At 42.4% G+C, this 19,494-nt stretch overlaps 1 protein-coding gene across 2 annotated transcripts in view; it reads left to right on the top strand.

The window, feature by feature from the left end:
- Positions 1-19,494, top strand: part of STRN3 (striatin 3) — a 1,528,247-nt gene that overhangs the window by 969,693 nt on the left and 539,060 nt on the right. For both annotated transcript variants that reach the window (XM_044073816.1, XM_044073815.1), the window contains one exon: positions 12,117-12,250. In XM_044073816.1, coding sequence (XP_043929751.1) covers positions 12,117-12,250 — 134 coding nt within the window. The remainder of the gene's footprint in view (positions 1-12,116; positions 12,251-19,494) is intronic.

The raw sequence follows: 19,494 nt of genomic DNA, 5'->3' as shown, positions 1-19,494 counted from the left end.
AAGGGGAGAAATTAAACAACCTGCTAATGAAAAAACTGACTAGATATTTCATTCTTCATTATCCAAAAGTATAAATGAAGACATAATATATATTTATCAGAATTATTCTTAAGTTCAATTTTTTCCAAGCATGATTACTTTACTGAATTTATGGATCATAGTGAATGAGTGTAAACTATATTTTGCATCAGCAATACAGAAGTGCAGTAAGAGGTTTATAATTATGATGTATTCTAAGTGGAGAAATTCATTTCTTTTGTTTAGTTGTAAAAAGTAAGCACAATAATTTATTATAGTGTAGATTTTCATTGCTTACTGTTTAATGCATTAGAGCCTTTTAGATTTGTTAGCTATCTGGACAGCTTTGTTACTTTGCAGCAAATAGTGTAACACTGTATAAATGTATTTGTGAAACAAGGAAATATTAATATTTTGGGGTGTATTTTGTTGCATACCAGATTACTGGACTTAATGAATTACTTGGATTGATACCCTTGTGGATTTGTTCTCTGTGTGTCTTGAGTTGGCAGATGTCCTTCTATGCCATTGTTGCAGTATTTTAAGTGTGGGATTCCTGCCTCAGACAACCCAAACGTTGGCTGCTATACAAAAGCTTAAGCCTGGCTGCTGTAGGTGCGCGGGATGTCACACACAGGGCCATAAACCAGGGACCTAAATGTGATGTCTGCACTCACAGACTTCAGAACTTTTCAGCCACAGATGACATCACATGGATTGCTTCGGTCCTACACTCAAAGACTTCTTAAAAGCTAAGTACCCCATTGGGGAAATTTTCCGTTTCTTTTTCTTGAGCTTTGTTAGCTGTAGTTATCGTTAGCCTATGTCAGCTAAGAAGGGCAAATGCCATTGCAGGTGTCAGATACCGCATAAAGATATGCACAACTGTTGCATGTTTTGTCTAGGGAAGGAACATGATCATACAGCTTGTTCCATTTGCCGATCTTTTGTTCCGAAGACCCTTTGTAGCCATCAGGCTGCCCTCAACTTATATTTAGAGAACCAATGACTCAAAAAGCTTGCGCTCAGGATGAATCCCAAAACAGCCATTCCGACTGAACCACCACAGAAAAAGGCCCAAGTTTCCAGGCCTACCTCCGTTGCCTTTCCACCATCGGACGTCCCGCCAGCTTCCGATCTAGGGATTGAAGGATGTCCGATTGAACGGTCTACTTCAGCTCTCACCGAGGAAGCCACTTCAGAAGTAATGGGCCTGCGCGTTCTCGGAGACGGCACAGACGTCGGTCCCTACCGATGTCAAGGGGGAACCAGAAACAGTTGGACAACCAACCGGGACGACATTACCTGAAGACCAGGCCCCAGAACCCAGGCCTTCTCCCAGACCTACGCCTTCCAAGCAAAAACAAAAAAACACCTGACCTCCTACCCCTGAAGGATTCCCAGGCTGGCAGTCATTTACTGACTCCTTGAAGCAGGCTTTTATGGCTCTTAAGCCCACAACCTTTTCCCCCTCCACTGTACCAGTGCCTAGTCCTAGGCCTGCGTCTGCCATTTCTCTCCCCTTGCCTACTACCCAAGAGGGAGAAGAGGATTTAGAACCTTACTACTCCTCTTGTGATGAGTCTCTCTCTTATGCCTCCCAAATTTTTTCCAGTCTGGAATACTATTCTCCAGATAAGTGCTTCAAATGGTACACTAGCCAGATGACTGACACCCAGAGGAGGTTTTTTGAACTCCTTCAGGTGGAATCACATTCCCCGTCAGCCAATCCCGCCTGTTTTACCTGTCTGTCTGGAAACTTTCACCTCTGCATCCAAGAATCCAGACTCACAACCACCTGCTACTAAGAGACCGGACAGGTTCTACAAAGTGCCCAATGACCAAAAATTCTTAGTTAAGCCTCCCCTGGCAGACTCTTCAGTAATTGCTGTCTCACCTGACAAGCAACCCAGGATGATTCCTTCAGCATCTCTTCTGCCCACTGATAAGGGTAGCAAAACATGGACAGGATTGGGAAAAAGGTGTACACCTCCTCCACCCTGGCCTTCTGAGCTATCACTTAACAAACACACACAGTAAAATATGCCCTGGACCTAGTTTCACAAGCCTCCAGTCTATTGGTTGCCACCCCTGACTGCCCCACCAAATCTGAGATAGCATCTAAACTGTCACTGGCTTCTCAGGTTGCCAGACATTCCATTAGGTGCAGTTATGATGCCGCAGAAGCCTATGCTAGGTTTGCAGCTTCTGCTTCAGTTCTCTGCAGGTATACTCTTGGGTTCTCCTCCAACCACTCCCAGAGGATTTCAAGTCTAAAATTATGGATGCCCCATTAAACTATAACCTCTTGTTTGGCAAACAATCTGCAGAACCTTTTAAAAACCTGCAGGGAAAAAAGTAAGGAGCTGCAGGACATCAAACATTTGCTTGTGTCTCCTATTCCTAAGTACTACAAGAATTATCCTGCAAAGACTTCTTTTGCCAGGAGAACTCTTTCCTCTAGCACACCCTCCTCTACCAGGCACAGGAGAGGAACCAGAAGGCAAACCTACTCCAGACCTGTTACCTCACAACCTACCCCAAGACGGCCTTTTCAGGATAGAAGTGCTCCCAACAATGTTTGACTGTCTTGCTCATCTACCTTTGTCAGCCCGCCTCCCCCACTGCCTCCCCTTTTGGTAAAAACCATCACATCAGACCAGTGGGTACTGACTATCATTCAAAATGGATACTTCCTTTCTTGGAAGGAAAAGGCCATCCCTTTTCCCCCCAAAAAATCAACTCTATCTCTTTCTCAAATTCTACTAGACCTCCTAAGATTAGGAACGATAGAACCTGTTAGTCCGGGGCAGGAAGGAAAAGGATTTTACTCAAGACTCTTTCTGGTCCCCAAAAGAGGTGAGCCGTAGAGACCAATACTAGATTTATCCTTCCTAAACAGATTCCTAAAAGTGTCATCATTGAGGATGCTATCCGTGCAAACTCTTCTCCCTTTAATCCCAGCCCAGGCCTACATAGCCACACTAGATCTGAAAGAGACTTATCTCCATAGTCCCATAAAACGTTCCAACAGAAAATTCTTATGTTTCACTGGACCCTGCTGTCATTTTCAGTTTGCAGCCTTGCCCTTTGGTTTGTCTACTGCACCCAGGGTATTCACAAAATGTCCAGCCCCAGCCATTGCTTTCTACTGGACCAAAGGTGTCCAAATTTTATCCCTACTAGACGACATTCTCATTCTAGCAGAAACAAAAGACTTCCTCCAAAATCATTTCAGGTTCACCGCCTCCCTTCTACAAAACCTGGGTTTCACATTCAACTTAAACAAATCCTCCTTACTCCCACAACAAGACAAGATCTTTCTGGGCTGCAGGATCAGAACAGACCTGATGCGGCTTTCCTTCCCCAGGAAAAAATCTTGTCACTTCCAAACTTTTTACTAGCTCCACAGATATCTGCAAGACAATTCCTGCAACTCCTGTGGCTGATGGCAGCCACCATTCCTATGCTACCCCTAGCAAGAATGCACATGCGAAAGTTCCAGTGGTACCTGAAAAATGTTATTGTCACAGCACACACACTCCCTAGAGCAACAAATTCCCATTCTGCCCTTCCTCAAAACAGAGCTAAGGTGGTGGATTCAACAAATCCTTCACAACCGGGGACTACCACTTCAAATCCCCTCCCCAGCCCAATTTATGCCTACAGATGCATCAGCCACAGGGTGGGGAGCCACATTCAAAGGTTTCAGGGTACAAGAGGCATGGAATCCTACCCTTCAAAAGAAGCATGTCAATGTAAGGGAAATTACTGCATTTCTTCTGGGCCTGGAGGCTTTTCTTCCTAGTCTCCAACTGGGCCCCCTTCAAATATTCACAGACAGCACCACAGTAATGTGGTATCTCAACAAACAAGGAGGGACCAGAGTTTACCTCCTATGCAGGATAACTATACAAATTTGGGACATCGCCTCTAGGCACAACTTGACCCTGCAGACCTCATACATCCCCTCTCAATACAACAAACAAGCGGATATTCTCAGCAGAACATCCTCTCTACAGCACAAGTGGATGTTGAACAGGGAGACCTTTCTAGATAGACATTGTCCACCGGTAGGGTACACCTCAAGTGGATCTGTTTGCCTCCCGCAGAACAGACAATTCTGCACCAAGGATCACCCTCCACTTGCCTGGAGGGTGGATGCTTTCTGCATTCCATGGAAGGGACTGTTTCTATACGCTTTTCCACCCTTCCCACTAATCCAAAAGGTCCTACTGAAAATCAGGAAGGACAAACCAAAAATCTTGCTGGTGACTCCCTACTGGCCACGGTAACACTGGTTCCCCCTACTTCTCTCATTATCCAAGGGCAGTCTCCTCATGTTACCCCACAAGGTGGACCTACTCGCACTAAAAAAAAGGGAACTCTAATTCACCCTCACCAACAGGCTTAACACTCAGGGTGATAAATTTCTAATCCCTTTCAGACACCACTACTCAGAGGATGTGCTTACAGTCCTGAGGGAGGCCAGGAAACCTGCTACTAGGAAGTCATATTTATCAAAATGGGAGAGATTCTCCAAATGGTGTCAAAATAAGGACAGAGAACCCAGCCAGGCAGACCCATCCCTAGTCCTTGTCTATGTGTGTGAACTCATTAAGGATGGCCTTTCCTACTCTTCAGTGAAAATCCACCTTTCAGCCTTTCCAGCTTGCCTACCTCTAGATACCCCTTTGCTATCCAAGCTGCATGTAAAACATTTTCCGAAAGGGATCTTACACATCAGACCACCTATTAAACCAATACCACCACCCTGGGACCTAAACTTTGTTTGGGAAAAATTAACACAGGCCCCTTTTGAGCCCAGCTAGCACTGCTGCACTCCAAATATGTACATGGAAAACTGTCCTGTTGATGGCCATAACTTCTGCTAGGAGAGTGTCAGAGTTATAGGCTCTCATGGCCTGCCCCCCTACATCACATTCCACAAGGATAGGGTGACTGTATGCATCAACCCTTCCTTCATGCCTAAAGTGGTCAACAAACTGTCCTTAAACCAATCCATTCACCTACCTACCTTCTTCCCCTCTCCGACTAACGACAGAGAGGATTCCCCATTCCCTGGATGTACACAGGCAACTTAGATTCTACCTAGACAAAACTAAATCCTTCAGAAAATCTAACCAACTATTTGTTTCCTTCCACCCCAGGGCTCTGGGCAAGGCAGTCTCCAAACAAACAATTTCTTGTTGGATTATAATATCCATTTTCTTCTGCTACTGGCACCATGGCAAGCACTTACACCCGGGGGTGAGAGCTCACTCTACCAGAGGCATGGCTACTTCCAAAACCTTTCTCAAAGGGCTGAACACAGCATCTGTATATATAAACTAGGTTTTAGATGTTGGCACATTCATCTGAGGAAGTTACTTTGACGAAAATGTGGTGATTCAGTTAATGCGTTCTTATGTTTGTGTTCTACTGTGTACCTCATTAAAAAGTGAATTCTACTCTGGTTGTCTTCCAGTACCCCCTTTTACAGTTTATTTGTCCTGCTTTTGGCACTTTATCCACACTTATTTTCTTTTAAATGTACTGTTTTAGAATATGTTAAGAATTGAACCACAAAAGTGTACCAGCCAAGAATTAAACAAATAACCACAGAACTTGGCAAAAAAAAACAGCTGAGAGCACTCAGTACTGCTTAAATAAACATTTATTAGCAAGGAGTTAAGCACTTTCGTTAGAACAGACATGTTAAGAACTGGCTAAGGGGAGAAATTAAACAACCTGCTAATGAAAAACTGACTAGATATTTCATTCTTCATTATCCAAAAGTATAAATGAAGACATAATATATATTTATCAGAATTATTCTTAAGTTCAATTTTTTCCAAGCATGATTACTTTACTGAATTTATGGATCATAGTGAATGAGTGTAAACTATATTTTGCATCAGCAATACAGAAGTGCAGTAAGAGGTTTATAATTATGATGTATTCTAAGTGGAGAAATTCATTTCTTTTGTTTAGTTGTAAAAAGTAAGCACAATAATTTATTATAGTGTAGATTTTCTTTGCTTACTGTTTAATGCATTAGAGCCTTTTAGATTTGTTAGCTATCTGGACAGCTTTGTTACTTTACAGCAAATAGTGTAACACTGTATAAATGTATTTGTGAAACAAGGAAATATTAATATTTTGGGGTGTATTTTGTTGCATACCAGATTACTGGACTTAATGAATTACTTGGATTGATACCCTTGTGGATTTGTTCTCTGTGTGTTTTGAGTTGGCAGATGTCCTTCTATGCCATTGTTGCAGTATTTTAAGTGTGGGATTCCTGCCTCAGACAACCCAAACGTTGGCTGCTATACAAAAGCTTAAGCCTGGCTGCTGTAGGTGTGCGGGATGTCACACCACAGGGCCATAAACCAGGGACCTAAATGTGATGTCTGCACTCACAGACTTCAGAACTTTTCAGCCACAGATGGCATCACATGGATTGCTTCGGTCCTACACTCAAAGACTTCTTAAAAGCTAAGTACCCCATTGGGGAAATTTTCCGTTTCTTTTTCTTGAGCTTTGTTAGCTGTAGTTATCATTAGCCGATGTCAGCTAAGAAGGGCAAATGCCATTGCAGGTGTCAGATACCGCATAAAGATATGCACAACTGTTGCATGTTTTGTCTAGGGAAGGAACATGATCATACAGCTTGTTCCATTTGCCGATCTTTTGTTCCGAAGACCCTTTGTAGCCATCAGGCTGCCCTCAACTTATATTTAGAGAACCAATGACTCAAAAAGCTTGCGCTCAGGATGGATCCCAAAACAGCCATTCCGACTGAACCACCACAGAAAAAGGCCCAAGTTTCCAGGACTACCTCCGTTGCCTTTCCACCATCGGACATCCCGCCAGTTTCCGATCTAGGGATTGAAGGATGTCCGATTGAACGGTCTACTTCAGCTCTCACAGAGGAAGCCACTTCAGAAGTAATGGGCCTGCGCGTTCTCGGAGACGGCACAGACGTCGGTCCCTACCGATGTCAAGGGGGAACCAGAAACAGTTGGACAACCAACCGGGACAACATTACCTGAAGTCCAGGCCCCAGAACCCAGGCCTTCTCCCAGACCTACGCCTTCCAAGCGAAAACAAAAAAACACCTGACCTCCTACCCCTGAAGGATTCCCAGGCTGGCAGTCATTTACTGACTCCTTGAAGCAGGCTTTTATGGCTCTTAAGCCTACAACCTTTTCCCCCTCCACTGTACCAGTGCCTAGTCCTAGGCCTGCGTCTGCCATTTCTCTCCCCTTGCCTGCTACCCAAGAGGGAGAAGAGGATTTAGAACCTTACTACTCCTCTTGTGATGAGTCTGTCTCTTTTGCCTCCCAAATTGTTTCCGGTCTGGAATACTATTCCCCAGATAAGTGCTTCAAATGGTACACTAACCAGATGACTGACACCCAGAGGAGGTTTTTTGAACTCCTTCAGGTGGAATCACATTCCCCGTCAGCCAATCCCGCCTGTTTTACCTGTCTGCCTGGAAACTTTCACCTCCGCATCCAAGAATCCAGACTCACAATCACCTGCTACTAAGAGACCGGACAGGTTCTACAAAGTGCCCAATGACCAAAAATTCTTAGTTAAGCCTCCCCTGGCAGACTCTTCAGTAATTGCTGTCTCACCTGACAAGCAACCCAGGCTGATTCCTTCAGCATCTCTTCTGCCCACTGATAAGGGTAGCAAAAACATGGACAGGATTGGGAAAAAGGTGTACACCTCCTCCACCCTGGCCTTCTGAGCTATCACTTAACAAACACACATAGTAAAATATGCCCTGGACCTAGTTTCACAAGCCTCCAGTCTATTGGTTGCCACCCCTGACTGCCCCACCAAATCTGAGATAGCATCTAAACTGTCACTGGCTTCTCAGGTTGCCAGACATTCCATTAGGTGCAGTTATGATGCCGCAGAGGCCTCTGCTAGGTTTGCAGCTTCTGCTTCAGTTCTCTGCAAGTACTCTTGGGTTCGCCTCCAACCACTCCCAGAGGATTTCAAGTCTAAATTTATGGACGCCCCATTAAACTATAACCTCTTGTTTGGCAAACAATCTGCAGAACCTTTTAAAAACCTGCAGGAAAAAAGTAAGGAGCTGCAGGACAGCAAACATTTGCTTGTGTCTCCTATTCCTAAGTACTACAGGAATTATCCTGCAAAGACTTCTTTTGCCAGGAGAACTCTTTCCTCTAGCACACCCTCCTCTACCAGGCACAGGAGAGGAACCAGAAGGCAAACCTACTCCAGACCTGTTACCTCACAACCTACCCCAAGACGGCCTTTTCAGGATAGAAGTGCTCCTAACAATGTTTGACTGTCTTGCCCATCTACCTTTGTCAGCCCGCCTCCCCCACTGCCTCCCCTTTTGGTAAAAACCATCACATCAGACCAGTGGGTACTGACTATCATTCAAAATGGATACTTCCTTTCTTGGAAGGAAAAGGCCATCCCTTTTCCCCAAAAAAATCAACTCCATCTCTTTCTCAAATTCTACTAGACCTCCTAAGATTAGGAACGATAGAACCTGTTAGTCCAGGGCAGGAAGGAAAAGGATTTTACTCAAGACTCTTTCTGGTCCCCAAAAGAGGTGAGCCGTAGAGACCAATACTAGATTTATCCTTCCTAAACAGATTCCTAAAGTGTCATCATTGAGGATGCTATCCGTGCAAACTCTTCTCCCTTTAATCCCAGCCCAGGCCTACATAGCCACACTAGATCTGAAGGAGACTTATCTCCATATTCCCATAAAACGTTCCAACAGAAAATTCTTATGTTTCACTGGACCCTGCTGTCGTTTTCAGTTTGCAGCCTTGCCCTTTGGTTTGTCTACTGCACCCAGGGTATTCACAAAATGTCCAGCCCCAGCCATTGCTTTCTACTGGACCAAAGGTGTCCAAATTTTATCCCTACTAGACGACATTCTCATTCTAGCAGAAACAAAAGACTTCCTCCAAAATCATTTCAGGTTCACCACCTCCCTTCTACAAAACCTGGGTTTCACACTCAACTTAAACAAATCCTCCTTACTCCCACAACAAGACAAGATCTTTCTGGGCTGCAGGATCAGAACAGACCTGATGCGGCTTTCCTTCCCCAGGAAAAAATCTTGTCACTTCCAAACTTTTTACTAGCTCCACAGATATCTGCAAGACAATTCCTGCAACTCCTGTGGCTGATGGCAGCCACCATTCCTATGCTACCCCTAGCAAGAATGCACATGCGAAAGTTCCAGTGGTACCTGAAAAATGTTATTGTCACAGCACACTCACTCCCTAGAGCAACAAATTCCCATTCTGCCCTTCCTCAAAACAGAGCTAAGGTGGTGGATTCAACAAATCCTTCACAACCGGGGACTACCACTTCAAATCCCCTCCCCAGCCCAATTTATGCCTACAGATGCATCAGCCACAGGGTGGGTAGCCACATTCAAAGGTTTCAGGGTACAAGAGGCATGGAATCCTACCCTTCAAAAGAAGCATGTCAATGTAAGGGAAATTACTGCATTTCTTCTGGGCCTGGAGGCTTTTCTTCCTAGTCTCCAACTGGGCCCCCTTCAAATATTCACAGACAGCACCACAGTAATGTGGTATCTCAACAAACAAGGAGGGACCAGAGTTTACCTCCTATGCAGGATAACTATACAAATTTGGGACATCGCCTCTAGGCACAACTTGACCCTGCAGACCTCATACATCCCCTCTCAATACAACAAACAAGCGGATATTCTCAGCAGAACATCCTCTCTACAGCACAAGTGGATGTTGAACAGGGAGACCTTTCTAGATAGACATTGTCCACCGGTAGGGCACACCTCAAGTGGATCTGTTTGCCTCCCGCAGAACAGACAATTCTGCACCAAGGATCACCCTCCACTTGCCTGGAGGGTGGATGCTTTCTGCATTCCATGGAAGGGACTGTTTCTATATGCTTTTCCACCCTTCCCACTAATCCAAAAGGTCCTACTGAAAATCAGGAAGGACAAACCAAAAATCTTGCTGGTGACTCCCTACTGGCCACGGTAACACTGGTTCCCCCTACTTCTCTCATTATCCAAGGGCAGTCTCCTCATGTTACCCCACAAGGTGGACCTACTCGCACTAAAAAAAGGGAACTCTAATTCACCCTCACCAACAGGCTTAACACTCAGGGTGATAAATTTCTAATCCCTTTCAGACACCACTACTCAGAGGACGTGCTTACAGTCCTGAGGGAGGCCAGGAAACCTGCTACTAGGAAGTCATATTTATCAAAATGAGAGAGATTCTCCAAATGGTGTCAAAATAAGGACAGAGAACCCAGCCAGGCAGACCCATCCCTAGTCCTTGTCTATGTGTGTGAACTCGTTAAGGATGGCCTTTCCTACTCTTCAGTGAAAATCCACCTTTCAGCCTTTCCAGCTTGCCTGCCTCTAGATACCCCTTTGCTATCCAAGCTACATGTAAAAACATTTTCTGAAAGGGATCTTACACATCAGACCACCTAGAAAACCAATACCACCACCCTGGGACCTAAACTTTGTTTGGGAAAAATTAACACAGGCCCCTTTTGAGCCCAGCTAGCACCGCTGCACTCCAAATATGTACATGGAAAACTGTCCTGCTGGTGGCCATAACTTCTGCTAGGAGAGTGTCAGAGTTATAGGCTCTCATGGCCTGCCCCCCTACATCACATTCCACAAGGATAGGGTGACTGTATGCATCAACCCTTCCTTCATGCCTAAAGTGGTCAACAAACTGTCCTTAAACCAATCCATTCACCTACCTACCTTCTTCCCCTCTCCGACTAACGACAGAGGGGATTCCCCATTCCCTGGATGTACACAGGCAACTTAGATTCTACCTAGACAAAACTAAATCCTTCAGAAAATCTAACCAACTATCTGTTTCCTTCCACCCTAGGGCTCTGGGCAAGGCAGTCTCCAAACAAACAATTTCTTGTTGGATTAGAAAATCCATTTCCTTCTGCTACTCGCACCATGGCAAGCACTTACCCCAGGGGGTGAGAGTTCATTCTACCAGAGGCATGGCTGCTTCAAAAACCTTTCTCAAAGGGCTGGACACAGCATCTGTTCTGGAAGCAGCCACACCTGGTCCCACTATTCACACCTTCACCAAACACTACAAACTGAACCACATCTCCAGAGCCAGGGCAGGTTTTGCTAGAACAATCCTTCAGGGCTTTCTGGAATCTTCCACTTCTACCACCACCCTTCCCTCTGTTTAAGCTGTGGTACTGTCCCAAACTTAGAATACTGCAACATAGGAATAGAAGGACGTAGAATAGTTGTGTAAAATCTTACCATAACCATAGATGTCCTTCTCTTCCATGTTGCAGTATTCCCTCCCTCCAACCTCATGTAGTTTTTCTTTGGGCTATTGCCTTATCTCTTGGGCACTAGGAAGCTCTACTCTAGACCAAGAGCAGACTAGCCAGCATTTGACACTTGACACTTCTAGCTGACATCACCTGTTTGTCTCATTGGGACTGTCTGACTAACCTCAAGGTTCTGTGCGTGCAGGCGTCACATTTAAGGTCCCTGGTTTATGGCCCTATGTGTGACGTCCCATGCACCTACAGCAACTAGGCTTAAGCTTTTGTATAGGAGCTGACTGTTGGGTTGCCTGAGGCGAGGAATCCCACACTTAGAATACTACAACATGAAAGAGAAAGACATCTATGGTTATGGCAAGATTTTACACAACTATTCTTTGTTGAGTAATGTAAATGTGATTGCATAATATGTACTGAGTTTTTAATTAGATGTCATATTTCTCGGAAACTTGATTTTACGGTACATTTCGGAGGATAATTGTGATCCCAAAAAAAAGAGCACAATTGGGCTGAATTGGCTGATTGTGTCAGTGCTATTTCAGTATTTTTTGTAAATATGAAGTAAAAACAATGCTTTATTTGAATTGTATATATATAGTTCTTTTATATTTACTGCATTGAAACGAATGGCAAATTTTAATAGTAATGCACAGTTATAGATCTATTAGCACTAACCTAAGGTCATAATTTGGACTAATTTCACTGCTTTCTCAAATGTATCTCCATTAACTTGCTTTGTTCTTTTATAGCTGAATCAATAACATTTCCCTCTGGAGGAGGCAAATCCTTTATTATGGGTGCTGATGACGTGTTCGAATGTGTACTTGGCCTTGGAGACCTGGCAGACCTGACTGTAATGAATGATTCAGACTACAGTTATGATGTATGTTCTTGAAACTTAAAACCTAGTGTTTTGTGAAAATTGTGACATGTCCCAAGTAGCATAGACAGTTTGCACTTACTCGAGTCTGTTATGTGTCGAAGGAGATTTGTGTGGGCAGTATAGTCTGTCTGTACTTGGCAGTTCTGTAAATGAATTGAATGCTCATTTACATTTTATGTATTCTGCTGATATTTGTAGTACTTTATATATTAAAGACTGAAAGTTAACTATGTGCGGATAATTGAATACAGTTGGAGAAAGCATTGATTCATTGAGAAAAATGTCTGTATTTGAAATGTAAATTGATTGTTCCAAGCACTGTTTTGGCACTTGGCAGTCATGTTTACATAAAACGGGCATTTAAGTATGTGCATAATTTTGTTTACTGATTTAAGTCAGGTTAGACTCCGAGAGCAAACTACATGACATATAAACACTGGTCCCATCTGAGCATATTTAATGTGGGTTGTTTCTTCTGTAAACTAGATGGTCCTTCGTATTTTGCTAAAATAAGTGCGTGCTTTGTCATCTTTGCTATAGTTTTTTTTTTTTTTTTAATAAACAAAATGGCATTCCCTGCCATTGCCACTAACTGCCACTAGGTGGCAGCAGAACATCACCAAACAACTGAATCTTAGCCCAGATAAGCAGCTCATCCTATAAGCAGGACAATGCTCTACAGTTATTTAAATTCTCCAATATTTCTGTGTACTGTAAAGTCATCCATGTCCCATCACAGCAGTTATTTTTCCATTTGTTGTGAACAAATAGTGGAAACACAGTAACTGGCACACTCCCTGCGATTTAAGCGATAACGTTGCTTACCTTCATTAGTTAGACTCCTGATTCTTTTTTTTTCAGTTCTTAACTTGTAGGTAGGGCTCTACCCACTCCACTCCCCCTTGCTTAGCTCGGGCTCGTTTAGCTCCCCTACTGTACTCCCATTCCTGCCCAACTCCTAGCTCATTTCCTTTATACCTAGCCTTACCACACACACACACTCAATCCCCCATCCCTCAGCCAGTCACACAAACAACCGCCACCGCTGTCTCCCACTTCATTGCTCTCATATTACATACTCTACACATAGTACCTCCCCACTCGCAAAGTTGCTGCAGTCCATCCTATCAGTATACTATCAGGACCCCTACACATTCCACAGGGTTATCTCTATGCACTCCTACTGCTTCTAACAAACCAAACATGTACTCCCATCAAATAATTCTGACACTAACACTCACCATCACAGCCCATCTATCCTCACCTTACTTCAGCAACATTACAATCCTCAACATAAGTCAACCTACCTCAACCTCACTTCCAACATTCACTAACTACGCCTTACTCATCTCAACCTCACTCTTTAACCACACCACCTATGACCTACACTCCTACAAACTCCTTCATTATCAAAGCAAATCTAGTGTTTCCATACAATGTGACTTAGCCTTATCCAAATACCTACAAACCATAATAAACATTGCTTCTCACCTGCTTTGCAGTGGCGATATCAACCCCAACCCAGGTCCAATAACAAGTCCAGCACATCACCACAGTCAGCCTAGAACCAATATTAGCCTACTTAAGAAACCATCCAATATTCTAATAATAAATCATAACATAAGAAGCATCCTTAACAAAACCACTGAGCTCCATGCAACCATAGCATTATACTTAGCTGACATCATCTTCCTCGCAGAAACATAGCTTAAACCACATATTAAAAATGAAGAAATACTTCCCCCTGGTTATAGCATACTACGAAAAGACCATACATCTAAAAGAGAAGGTGGAGTTGTTCTCCTGCATCAGAACAACATCAGTGTTGAACTATTTAACATAGAAATCCCTGCATTTAATAATGCAGAGATCCTACTTGCTAAGGTAAGACTAAATGCACAAAAACAGCTAAATATCTTAGGATCATATATCCCTCCAGGAGATAACATCAAAACCCTCGAATCTCTTCTCCGGTGGACATCAGAAACCCTCCCCCATGAAACCATTATACTAGGTGACTTCAATATTGATTGGACCTCACTTAAATCACCCCACCCCTCAAATCATATTAACCTTTACAGCTTCTTACAGCTTATACAAACTCCTACTAGGGTAGACAAAACATCAAAAAAAGAATCAGTACTAGACTGGATTCTTACTAATCACCCATCTTCCACCCATAATTTTGGTACACTACCCGACACTCTAAGCGACCACCTCTGAACTTTCTTCATCAAAGACCAAACTAAAGTCACTACAGCCAGTCCTCTTAAACACATCAGATACACTAAAAACTTCAGGCCTGACAACCTGAATACAGCCCTTAAACACTCTAACTGGTCCCCCAACACTTCCTTTAGATGAAGCAGTTGAGTATTTCAACACTGTCTTCTTAGGCCTTCTCAACCAACTTGCCCCACCAAGACAGATCTGCACTAAAACCATCTATGTCCCATGGTTTACCAAGAGCAGTAGGCAACTTATGAAACAAAGGGACAAAGCATGGGACACCCGGTGCAAAAACAATTAACAGGCAGACATTCTTACAACTGAGAAACACTGTAAAAAACAAATCAGGTTAGACAAACGAAAGTACTATAGTGAAATTCAAACTAAGCACAATACCAACCCACAAAAGTTTGGGCTGCTATGAACAGTATTCTCCAAACAGGTAAATCCTCAAACATAGATACCACCTCTTTAAACACAGCCAGTCAATTCAATGATTTTTTTACCAAATCTATACTAAAGCTGTCAACAAACCCACCCTCCTCAACCCCCACTGTACTGTATAACCCATCAAATAATGCCAACTCCTTCACCCTTCAACCTGTACCAACTTAAACCATCTATAGACATCTAACCAAACTTCAACCCACCATGCTAGCAGTAGACAAAACTACCTGCCATAGTCCTGCGAATAGCTGCAAAATCCATTTCCTACCCAGTTTCTATAATCATTAACAGATCAATCTTAGAACAAAAGGTCCCACTTATCTGGAAAATCTCCTACATTATACCAGTACATAAAGGGGGCACCTCCACTGACCTAACAAACTACTGCCCTGTAGCTATAATTTCGCCACTGGCTAAGGTACTAGAAAAATGTATCCACACCCAGATCCTAACACATCTTCTCTCCAACAATCTTCTTGGCGAAACTAGACATGGATTCCATCTCAGTCATAGCACTGCTACAGCACTCACCCATTTTAGTAACCTGGTAAATATAAAACACAACAATGGCCAACTAGTGTCTGCTATTTTGCTTGACTTATCAAAGGCGTTTGATACAGTCTCCCATACAAAGCTTCTAACGTCACTGTCAGACTTAAAACTAACTACCCCCACACTATTATGGTTTCAAGACTTCTCTCTCCCAACGCCAACAAGCTGTTCAGTGGAAAAACTCTCTTCCCCCTTTTCACCATATTTACAAATAATCTTCGCAAAGCCACCTCACTAACAAACCTTGTTCAATACACTGATGACTCTGCCTTAATCTGCTCTGCCCCCACCCTCCAACAACTTCACATCAAGACCCAAGAAGCCTTTGCATCCATCTAATACTAATTCCTAAAAAGACCCAATGTATGCTCTTCCATCCTTCCAAAGCAGCAGTACCTACTCCCCCGTTCTGTATTTCTGCATCAGATAATACCCGTCTCTCCTGTCACACAAACAAAATTACTAGGGGTCATTATTGACAATAATATGAAATTTGACAAACACATAGCTCATACAATAACCAGTCAGCAAAAAATAGGTACTCTTTACAGATGTAAAAACTTCCTAACCTGCAACAGTACAGTTACTCTAGCTCTCGTACCCATCTTCTCTCTACCTTATTGTATGCTTCCACTGTCTTAATTAATCTAAACGAGAGTGATTTTAAACAAGCTATCAGTATGCTACAACAAAATAGCAAACGTTGCCACAAACTCCTTCTGCCGCACCTACCACTGTCATGCCCTAAAACAGCTTTATTGGCTGGAACTTCCTAACACCTTAGCTCTAAACCAACTTTTAGCTCACCAAGTACTGTACCAACCTGACAATTCCAGCCTTACAAGACTTGATCATCCTCTACTCCAATAACCTCAAACTTAGATCCACTAACAAGGCACTAATCGCAATCTCCAAAAGCCATTACAGCTCTGGTGACTCCCTGTATTCTACCAACATTGCCAAGACTTGGAGCTTCCTATCACTACAAATCAAGGTACAGCCTAACAAAACCATCTTCAAAAAGCAGCTTATTTCCCCACCTAAACAACTCTTGGACATGCAACTGCATAGCACCTGGCTGACATATTTTAGCACCTTTCATCAACCCACTACCTAACCTCTTCTTTAAAACTCTCATAGATGCACTGTATTTATTATCACACATTACCTACCAACTCACTGCAGCTTATTCCCCACGGTCCCATCTATACCCACTAACTCTCCCCTAGACTAATTTAAAAAGCTTTCCCTTAAAATGTCAATGAACCTCGTATGAACTTGTGTATATTCGCCTTTGACAAACTGAATAGTATTTTTAGTCTTTAATTTCTTCTCTTACCTTTCTTATATCTTAAAGATTATCTCTGCTAAACATACTGTATGAACAACAATCACATGTTACTACCTGCTATACTTCTAATTGTATGTCTAAACCATTATGCTTATGTAAATATCTTATGCAATCATATGTTATCTGCTATATTTTATAACTGTATGTGTAAACCACAATGCTCGTGTAAATATCTTATGTATAGTATGTTAATAATTGTTTCTGGAGCTTTTCTCCCCGGGGCTCTGCTGAAAACGTACAGCTCTGTCCAGTCGGACCTCCCCGGTGAACAAACGTAAAATAAAAACTCTCAGACATTGTAGACAAATCAGGAGTATGTAAAATTAAAAAAGGCTTATTAAATGTTATATCAGACTTACGCAAATACAGTAAAAAGGAAAATATTTTAGTTTTTAATGTGTCCAGATTTGTACTGCAGAGTTAGTCCATTTGGACTTTTCAGTAAACTAAGACAGCATTAGTCATAACAGCTAACAGCAGTAGTTTCAACTGGTGGTTCACTCATTTCCCTTCCTGTAATAATCTGGATGTAGTATTATGTGCTTGTATTAGCTCCACAGTAATCACTTAAGAGTGCACTTTGGTGTGTTTTGTGTGCTGGTTCATAATTCTGTCTTTTCTGTGATTTTCATAATCTCAATTACATTTTCTGTTTTGGGGCTCTTATGTGATTCCACCAACATTAATAGCCCCAATGGGGTCTTTGAATCTCAACTAAAGTTGCACATATCTTGAGTAATGGTGTTACTATCTCTGTTAAAATCTGTTTAAAGGTTCGTTTTAAAATTTGATGGTGCTAGGCAGTTGAAAAACGTATGTTCCCAATTATGTATTGGTTAAGTTCTCTATCTCCATTATATTTGATCATTTGGGGGGAATATTTTAAGCTATTTGTTTCATGTTAGAAGGTACCTGTAGGGGTATTTTAAGGTAAAAATATTGAACCTTCTTGATTTAATGGTGTATTTTGGAGCTCAGCAGGTTTACTACCAATGTAGATTTGCAATTTGTTTAACTTTGTACCTTTTCATTTCTAATTTTATCTTGTTGGTTCTTGTTGTTATATGGGCTGCTTACTACACTTGTTCTTTTCTGTTATTTTCTCTAATGTTTTTGGTTCTGTCAGTGTCTTGCCTAGGTTCAGCGTTCCTTGTATGTAGTTTCTGCCCAGGAAGCTTAGATATGCTATAAAGTTTCTTGGTTGTAGATTAAACAGATCTCAAGCTCCTTAAACTGCATTACACTCCCAACTACTGTCTGTTCTATTATCTTGACTTTGTTAACAATTCAAGCCAATCTCTATGTGGACTTTCTCTTGTATCTGAGCTGTTAAGCCATGTTGGCATAGGATTATGGGCATTCCAGAATATTCAGGAAGAACAAGGCAAGGTGAAGAGTGAAAGTTGGTCAGCTGTTTTAAAAAAAAAAAAAAAAAAAAAAAAAAAATGGAATTTAGTGTGGAAGGAGAGATGAGTGACAAATAGTAAAGGGGGGCTGAAGCCAGAGGCAGCCATAGAGATGCCAGTATTACAGTGACATCAGATAATAGTGTTAAAAGATCAGCCAGATGGGACGAACATAGCGCAAAAGGAGTAGGACAGTGAATAGAGCCCATAAAAAGAGTAGTACAGGATGAGTAGAAAAGGGACCTGGTACTTCAGAGATAGGAGGCAGCTGGCACAAGCAGTAAGGAATTACGAGAGAGAAGTGGAGAGAGGCTGCATATAGGAAGGGTAGGTTGCATGGAGCAGGAAGCTAAGGAGACACAGGTGCCACTGTGAAGACTGAGGAGAGGTTTGATGATTGAGATGCAGACGAGTTATTCAAAGCCAGCATATAGAGCAAGTTACAGTGAATGTAGTTTCTGACCTTAGACTTAATAGGTCACTGGAGTAAATGAACAAGGTGGTCACCAGAGAGAGAAGGCGGATGCATGTTATGATGCAGAAAGGCCACCAATAAGCTGTCAGAGAAAGCCACTGGTGTGGTAGGTTAAGGGAGGTGGAAGAAAGATTCATGCTAGAGGATTGGCACGAGAACGGTCTTAAATGTTACCTGCCCTGGCAGCTAGCATGCCAAGAATGGAAGCCCAACTGGCTGAAGCAGTAGACAAAGAAGGTCTTTGTATTTCCAGGGAGTATGGAGTCTGGGCAGAGAGAAAGAGACAAGGTCATTACTGGGGGAAACCATTTGAAATGTCAGTACCCACTCGAGCAAGTCCCGAAATAGAGACTGAATGGCCAAAAACAGACTTACATTTACTAAGTCCAAGATACTTTGTAGTCATGCAGTCTCAGAATTACTATAGGTGTGTGTGTGTGTGTGTGTGTGTGTGTGTGTGTGTGTGTGTGTGTGTGTGTGTGTGTGTGTGTATATATATATATATATATATAGATAGATAGATAGATTTTATATATATGTGTGTGTGTATATATATATATATATATATATATATATATATATACAAATATGTACATATGTGTGTGTGTGTGTATATATATATATATATATATATATATATATATATATATATATACACACACACATACATACACACGTATACATATATATTTGGTGGGGGCTTACCCGCATCACCCACCGAAGGATGCAGGGGGAAGGAGAACAGTGACTTTCAAGATTCACTCTTTTACTGCATTTTTTTTTC

Source organism: Protopterus annectens, chromosome 6.part0 (assembly GCF_019279795.1).
Source record: "Protopterus annectens isolate FY-2018-M chromosome 6.part0, PAN1.0, whole genome shotgun sequence".
Lineage (NCBI taxonomy): Eukaryota > Metazoa > Chordata > Ceratodontiformes > Protopteridae > Protopterus > Protopterus annectens.
This window is presented reverse-complemented; position numbering and strand designations above follow the sequence as displayed.